The sequence below is a fragment of the Pan troglodytes genome, chromosome 9 (genome assembly GCF_028858775.2).
Source record: "Pan troglodytes isolate AG18354 chromosome 9, NHGRI_mPanTro3-v2.0_pri, whole genome shotgun sequence".
Taxonomy (NCBI): domain Eukaryota; kingdom Metazoa; phylum Chordata; class Mammalia; order Primates; family Hominidae; genus Pan; species Pan troglodytes.
The window spans coordinates 97235656-97243495 of record NC_072407.2 but is presented as its reverse complement, the minus strand read 5'-3'; the positions used below and the strand labels follow the sequence as shown (position 1 = coordinate 97243495).

At 42.7% G+C, this 7840-nt stretch overlaps 1 protein-coding gene across 2 annotated transcripts in view; it reads right to left on the bottom strand.

Annotated features, from left to right (window-relative positions):
• Positions 1-3451: 3451 nt before the first annotated feature.
• ENDOD1 (endonuclease domain containing 1) overlaps positions 3452-7840 on the bottom strand; it is a 42919-nt gene continuing 38530 nt past the window's right edge. For both annotated transcript variants that reach the window (XM_009424021.5, XM_016921838.4), the window contains exon 2: positions 3452-7723. In XM_009424021.5, coding sequence (XP_009422296.1) covers positions 6521-7723 — 1203 coding nt within the window. In that variant the 3' untranslated portion in view covers positions 3452-6520. The remainder of the gene's footprint in view (positions 7724-7840) is intronic.

Genomic DNA, 7840 nt, shown 5'->3' with positions numbered 1-7840 from the left:
ATAGGCCCAACACGCTTGTTATTTCTTTCAGGTGTGCATTTCTACTTTGATCCATTATGGACTGATCTAATATTAGACATTTAGAGAGAAATTCTGTGGCCTGATTTCTAAGATCTTACAGGGTCTTTCACTTTGTCTCCAGCCCTTACAATAAAGGGCTCACTTGGGGTAAGGCTCCAGTTCCACAGGATGCTGGTCTAAGACAGGCACCTCCTGACTCTCGGTATGGTATTCCCACCATACCTCTTACCAATCAAAACAATTACTTGTGGTCGGGCGCGGTGGCTCACACCTGTAATCCTAGCACTGTGGGAGGCCGAGGCGGGCGGATCACGAGGTCAGGAGATCGAGACCATCCTGGCTAACACGGTGAAACCCCATCTCTACTAAAAATACAAAAAATTAGCCGGGCGTGGTGGCGGGTGCCTGTAGCCCCAGCTACTCGGGAGGCTGAGGCAGGAGAATGGCGTGAACCCGGGAGGCGGAGCTTGCAGTGAGCTGAGATCACGCCACTGTACTCCAGCCTGGGCGACAGAGCGAGACTCCGTCTCAAAAAAAAAAAAAAAAAAAACAATTACTTGCATGTAGAATTGTTCCCAGCTAGTAGGAAGGATTTCATAAAATCATTTACCCTAAGTTGCTAGCATTGACACAATGTGTCAACTTCTTTCAGATTATTTGTATTTTCCTAGTCTACAGGAAGCGTGCCAAGTGGTGAGATTTCTGGCAACCCTTCAGGCTACTGAGGGAGTTAAACAGAAGCCAGGAGCATTACTAACATTTCTTACTCTTAGGTTGGCCACCACCTAATGGCAACCCTGCTAATTAATTCTCTAAGTCTGGGGAGAAGAAATGCTGATGATAATAATAAAAATAACGATGTTTTCAGGATGTATCAGTCCCTGTCCTTCCTGATAACGTCGCAGGGAATTTCTCTGACTTTTGGTAACCCTCAGATAGGAGAGATAAGTTGAGAGAATGCAATCAGAATCTCTGTGACCCAAATATATGAAAGTACTTGTTGAAAAGCAAGGATTTATTGCCTGCAATTTGAGAAGACCCTAGAGATGGTCCCTCTCTTGTTTTGCAAATATACCAGTGATTACATCCAGAAAATGGACAGTAACTCAGAGGAGGGAAACTCAGGGCTCCTGTGTTCCAGGTGCACTCTCCCCTTTACACAAGCCTGCCACTTCCTCACTTCTGAGACTTCTATTCCCCTGGAAGCTTCCTTCCAGACGCAGTAAACAGAATACATCTGGATATGCCAAATCAGCAAGAATGCTGCAGAAACACACACTTGGTGCAGCCTAAATAAAGCCCAGAAGCTGCTGTCTGATGTTCTCAGGGACAGATGTCAGTGGCAGGCCTGGGCTGGCCTTGAGTGTGCAGGCTGCCAGGGGCGGTCTAGGCAGCTTCTGCCAGTTCTCAGACTCACCAGGACTGTTCACTGTCTCGTACTTGTTTCTTTTCAGGTTTTACAAGATTCATATGGTGTCTTTCATTTCAGTGCCTATTACTCATTTCAATGATTCAGCCGACCCAGAGAGCAAATGGACATGAGGTGTGTGGAGGAATCTACTGAAAACGGGATTGATTGGGTTTTAAGAAAGTAGGACTCAAGGCTGGATGAGGCAGCATTCTGAGAATCTTAAGTTCCCAAGGCATAATGTTCAACATTTACTGTCAAACCCAATTTCTGGCTAAGCCATTTATGCTTTCTGAATAAGCACTTTAATTTTCATTCACATCTACTCACCTTTAAAAAGATGGAAGTATGCACCAATTTTTAAAGAAATAGGACCAACCTTGGAAACTTATAATTATGAATCTTTATATTTTTATGATAGTTGATAGTTTACAAAGCTAGTTTCACTTGATCTTTACAAAAACCCTATGGGGTGATATTTTTATTACCCACATTTTATAGATAAGGAATTAAATCTCACAAAGGTTTGAAGACTTTTCCAAAAGTGTCACAGGACAACTAAAACTAGTTAACCCCAAGGCCCTGTATCAGAATGATCACCTGCCTTTCCCCCACCAACCCACACTCACCAGGCACAGTGTCCAAGAGGCTCTGCCTCTTTCTCAATGCCATCTTTGGGTTGCCTCATCCTACCTGCAATGCTTACCTTCAAAGCAGATGCTGACAATGTGTTTGGAGTTTGGAGGCTTGATTATGAGATAAAACTGAATAGTGCTGGACACATGTTGAGTTTCAGTTTTCTGACCCTTCTCTTTTGAGACTCCAGGTCCAACCCTTATCTGTACCTTCAGATTCATGGACACCACTGATGAGGTTCTGGCTTGCTTCATTTTCATTCATGACTTTGACTCCCAGACCACACTTTGATCCTGGTTCTTCCAGCGTTGATCTAGAAACATCCTAACCTCTAAGGCACCATCAAACCAATTTTGTCCAAGAAGTGTAAATATCATTGCCCACAACAGATCTAGCAACAATTAACATTTGCTGAGCACTTACCATGTGCCAAGCATGGTAAGTGATGAATGCTTTATGTTCATTAACTCATTTAATGCTCATAGCAACCCTTTGAGATAGGTACTCATAATTGTATAGATGAGAAAGCCGAGGTGAGTAACTTGCTGAAGATCACACAATAAGTGGGGAAGCCAGGATTTGTGCCTACATCATTTTGACTCTAGAGCGTGGGCTCTTAATCATTAGGAAGTACTGGCCTCCAGAAGTCATCTTACATCCACCTCCTCACCATGGATAATTGAGGATGACAAGTGGTTATAAGCACTTTCTTTGTTGAAATTTAAGCTTAAAAATTGATTTGGAGTTAGACATCAATCCATGACCTGGGGGAAAATACCTACAAAGAGAGACAATGGGAAGACTGAGAACCCATTAATGAAAGGCAAGCAGTCCACACTATATGGCTTGTAGTTTAACATTTGGACAAACACGTATTCTGTGGTGAGCTTAGGCAAGATGCTGCCCACACTGGGAAGGCAACCAAGAATTACTGCCACCTCCACCCAAGAGGATCACCCTACTAAAGGCCACAGAGAGGACCAGCCCCCGTCAGAGACTGCTTGTAATTTCTCTCACTGTGGGAGCTTCCTAATGAATAAACAAACTAATAAAAGTATTTCTATAATTTTCTATGTGATTCAGATTCAGTGAAGCAGTAAGTCTTTGGTGCTTAATTATGCAAGATATCAAAAACACTTATTGTCCCAAATACTTTGCAGAGCAATAACATTAAAAAATAGTTCTAAGTCCTGTTTCACTGATCCAGACCTCTCTGTTTTTTCATGTATGATGCAAACATTTAAAGAAATGAACAAAAGCCAGTCACTGGAAGCTGCTTGAATTAATGCGGATCAAGAAGAAAATGGCAACAATTCACAGTCCCCAAGCCTCATTTCAACTATTAGGATTCTCCCCTTTTAGATATTTTACAGAACTGCTAACGAGTTGTCAGTAATTACTTTATTGAGCATCTGCAAGGTGCACAGCATTGTACATAGCTTGAAAATGTCAAATTGAGTTTTGTCACACCCTCTGTAAAGGCTTCCCTAATTTCCATGGTTTCGTGGTTTTTCTTCCTCTGTTCCAAGGAACATGTTATTAGTACCTTTATTGCAGCACTTACTTGTCCTTCATGTGTTACGATTGTACCATGTGTTCTCTCCACTAGGTTTTGAACTCCTCAAAGATGAAATCCATGCATTGTTCATCTCTGCAACCTTGATGTCCAAATACATGTTTGACAGATGAACGAATGACTGAATAAATGAAGGATGGTTCACTTTGGTTCCTCCTCCCAACTCCCTAGTCTGCATTTAGGTCGAAGTGCTGATGCTGAGTGAGAAGACAACATTCAAAAGGCACAATGGAAAAGAGAAGTGTCCAAAGGCATAGCTGATCCACAGACTAGAAAATCAGCTCCATAATGAGGAAGAGGCTAATCCCAAGGCCTCAGAACATAACAGAGCCACAGCAAGATCTTTAAGCCAGAGTTGGGGTTCATCAACCCCAACCTCTACCTCAAAGCCCAGCGTAGCTCATTAGGAACAGGCCAGCAGTCCAGCCACCTGCTGTGGCTTCACGTCCAATGCAGATGGTTCTAGAGACCCACAGGCACAGCCACACTAGTAGCTCAGGGCAGTGGGTCTCAGCCACCTATCCTTACTGATACTTTTTGCTTTATTGTCCCTTTTTAGATTTCAAAACAGGCCACCCAAGAATAAATAGACACTAAACAAACAATTGGATGCGAAAAAGAAAGACATTCCCCAATGGTTCTCAAGAAGCCGTTTGGATGCTGTGCTCCTTACATGGTGCTAAGGGGCTCAAGCTGCCATGGATGCCCTTTTCGGACCTTTCAGTATGCAAATATGTGCTAGGAGGGAATTAAGTTTCCATGGGATGCAGTAAGCATAATGTTGTACGTGGACGGCTAATTGTTTTCATCACACATGCCAAATCCAACTGATTAGTCAGGGCCTGGAGTCTGTTTGATGAATGAGGAAATCTTGCCACGGTCCAGAGAGGCAGCTGAATAATAGCACGAACTTCCCATGTCTGACATCTCAGGTGTGATGGGACATGTGCAAACAACGTTGGCTCCTAATCTGCTCTCAGCTAGCCATGAAACTAAGGGCTAGCCTGTTGCCTCCCTGGGCCTTGGGTTCCTTATCAAATAATAGTTTGGCTGGACTGTCCCTCTGGTCACTTCTAAAATTCCTTTTCTTTATCCAGCAGGATTCTTGACCAATCAGTACCAAGTCAAACCCTCACCCTTCCATTTACCTTCACACTGCTGAAATAAAGGGACATCCAAACTTTATGCTCCCTAAGACAAGAGTTGGTAAAATACTGCTTTAAGTTTCTTAGCTAAGCCTGGTGCACATCTCCCTAGCATGGACCCATGCGGTGCCCATACTCCCTAACCTTGCATCACAAATTGATCAGGATGGCAGCTTGCTGGCTGCTGTTCTACTCTGGGTGTGCCTCTGCTATTTTTCTGCAAAATGTAACTCTTGCTACGCTTATGTTTCTCATCCATCGACCCCATGCAAATGGTTGACATATTGTTCTCTCCTTGTTGGGACCCCGAATTTTTGCATATAACTTTCTGATTGATCCTGGGCGGTAGCCCCAAGATCAGTATTTCATACTTGGCTGTTTCTACCTCTCAGCAATTCTTTAAAACATTCAGAAAAATCCAGGTGATTCCATCCCAATTGTGGGAAGCAAAGTTTGGTCCCTCTTGTTACCATTTTTTAGTGCAAGATTTAAAATGACAAGTGCTTGATCAAAAAAATTTTGAGAATGAGCTCTCACATTTAATTTGTATTAATGGGGGAGTTATGTTTGTAGCCTCAAACACACTATAAAAATAATTTCCTAAGATATAATTATTCTTAAATATTTTATATATTTTTTTCAGAGATGGCCACAATAACTTTTATCTTTATTTTGTGGCTCTTTTCTATATAGTTGTATCAAAACAACCATTTAGGGACATAAGTCAGAGTATTTTTACTGTGCTGGGTACTTACTTGATGCATTAGAAAAATCTACTATGTTGCAGAATATGAATTTTCATGTTAGCTTAACATATAGATCTTTCAGTTCAACCTTGTCAGGCAGGGATACACGTCAAGTTAATCCAAGCTGGACAAAAGATGTCCTTGGATCTGCAGCACCTACTAAGAGCAGGGCTGTCCACCTTCTCTTCTCTTCTTTCCACCAGAGAGGACTGTATTATACCATTCAAGGGGCAAAAAAAAAAAGAAAAAAAAAATTGCCCTTCAATTCAAACTCTGTTATGCCACATTTGGCATAAAATGCTTACCATTACCTAAAAATGATTTTTTAAAAAATGCTTATCATTACCTAAAAGAAAAATGTAGCAAAATTCAACTTTGGAGGAAAATGAAAACTGTACATATCCTTGAGAACCATGGAAAGCTAAGAGATATAGAAAATTGTACATTCCCACAAAGTTATTTCAACAAAGAGGCATTATCTGCATTCCACCAAGGTCAGTCGAGTTGAGGAGAAAGAGAAGCAAATGCCAAGAAATTGGCTGCAGATTTTTTTTTTAAATCTGTTTTGCCTTAAATCACAAAGAGCAATGGGAAGAACAAGCTCCCTTTCTCCTTTTCTCAGACACCTTTGGTCTAAAGTTGTTCTTTTTCTAATTCTTCCCTCCCCTGTAATTTTTAATTATCAGAAATAAATACCAGTGCGTTTCAGGTGGTCGTCTGTGTTAGAGTGCATAACTGAAGTTATTAGTGGCTTGGGAGTTTGCACATATAACTGGAGGTAAACAGCAGATTACTACACCTAATCTCACCCTGAGCATTTCTCCTCTGTCAAGTCTAAATTCTGCCATCTTCTTTTGCAAAAACAAGCAGACATCCCCACCAAAGGCCAAAATATAATGATAACTGACAGTGAACAGAAACCCATTGTAAAGACAAAATATTCCAGCTTTCAAATTCACTGTGACTGGATACTATTAGTTTTTTGAGTTTATAACTCCCCAGAATTGTCAAAAGTAACCTTGTAGCCAATCCGCTTGCAGACACTAAAAACCACCTGAAATAGGCCACCCAGGGTACCAAAAGCAGTGTCAAAGAGTAGTGAGACAGTGCCACCAAGGCCCAGTGCAATGTCCTTGCAAACAATTGGAATAGCGCCCATGGTGTACACAGGGAAAGTGGCCACATCCACAAGGACACGGACAGGGATGCTCAGAACTCGGCAAATGGCCTTCAGCAGACAACAAAGGATCCGGAGGAGAGCCCTGATGACTTTGGCCACGACCTTGAGCACCTTCCAGGGAATGCTCACCAACTCTTCCCCAATGGCCATGAAGTATGAGATGGTGGCTGAGCCCAGGCGGTAAAGACAACTTTCTATGCCATTAATCACCTGCTTGGTAACACACCACAGGAGATAGACAATGTTCTTCAGGATTGCTACCACAAGGTAATAAATTAATTGAAAAAGCTTGATGAATGGGGTAGCAATGAAGCCCATGAGTTTTCCCAAAAAGCTACTACTTTCCTCAGATGCCTCTGGAGGCAACAGAGTAGACCTCTTGCTCCTGGTGCTAGAAAGGGGACTAGAATTCTTTTGAGATTGCACCATTCGTTCTTCATCCTGGATTTGGTTAACCACTTCCAGGATTTTTTTCATTTTCTCTGTGTCTTGCTCAGTTTCACCACAGTTGTTCTGAAACAGCTGAGGGTTAAATGGAAGCAGTTTCTGAAGATCTTTTACCATCACATCTTCTATGATGTCACTGTCCCGGGTGTGCTTGACAAAGCCCATGGCCCAGCCTCCTCCAGGGACAGCACAACAGGCTGCCAGCCAAACAAACTCAGGGACTGCCACTTTGTCTTTAACTCTGTAGTCTGAGGGCACTGTGCCTGTGAGGATATATAGGTCTTCCCCACTGCCACACTGTGGGGTCAAAGCCCGGTCCATTAGGCTGTGGAGATTCACGTACCACCGTTCCTGGAAGGACTGAGTCATTGGGGCTGAATTTGTGAGAGTAAATGTGGCCACCTGGACATCACTGCTAAGGGAGAATGGGTAAAGCTGTCCTCTTTGGTAATCAGAATCAAGGTAATCTGTATTCAAGGCTTGCTTGCTTCCCAGGCTGTTCACAGAGGTGATGGCCTCTGCCTCATTAATCGCCTCCTCAAGGTTGCTGTTGGGGTCATCGATCTGAAAGAAGAAAACAAGTGGTGAGATGCATCCCTGCTTACAGCACAGAGGCAGCACTAGAATCATCCTGCCCAGACTCTGGAGAAGTCCCCACTGGTCTATTACTTCAAACGCTTG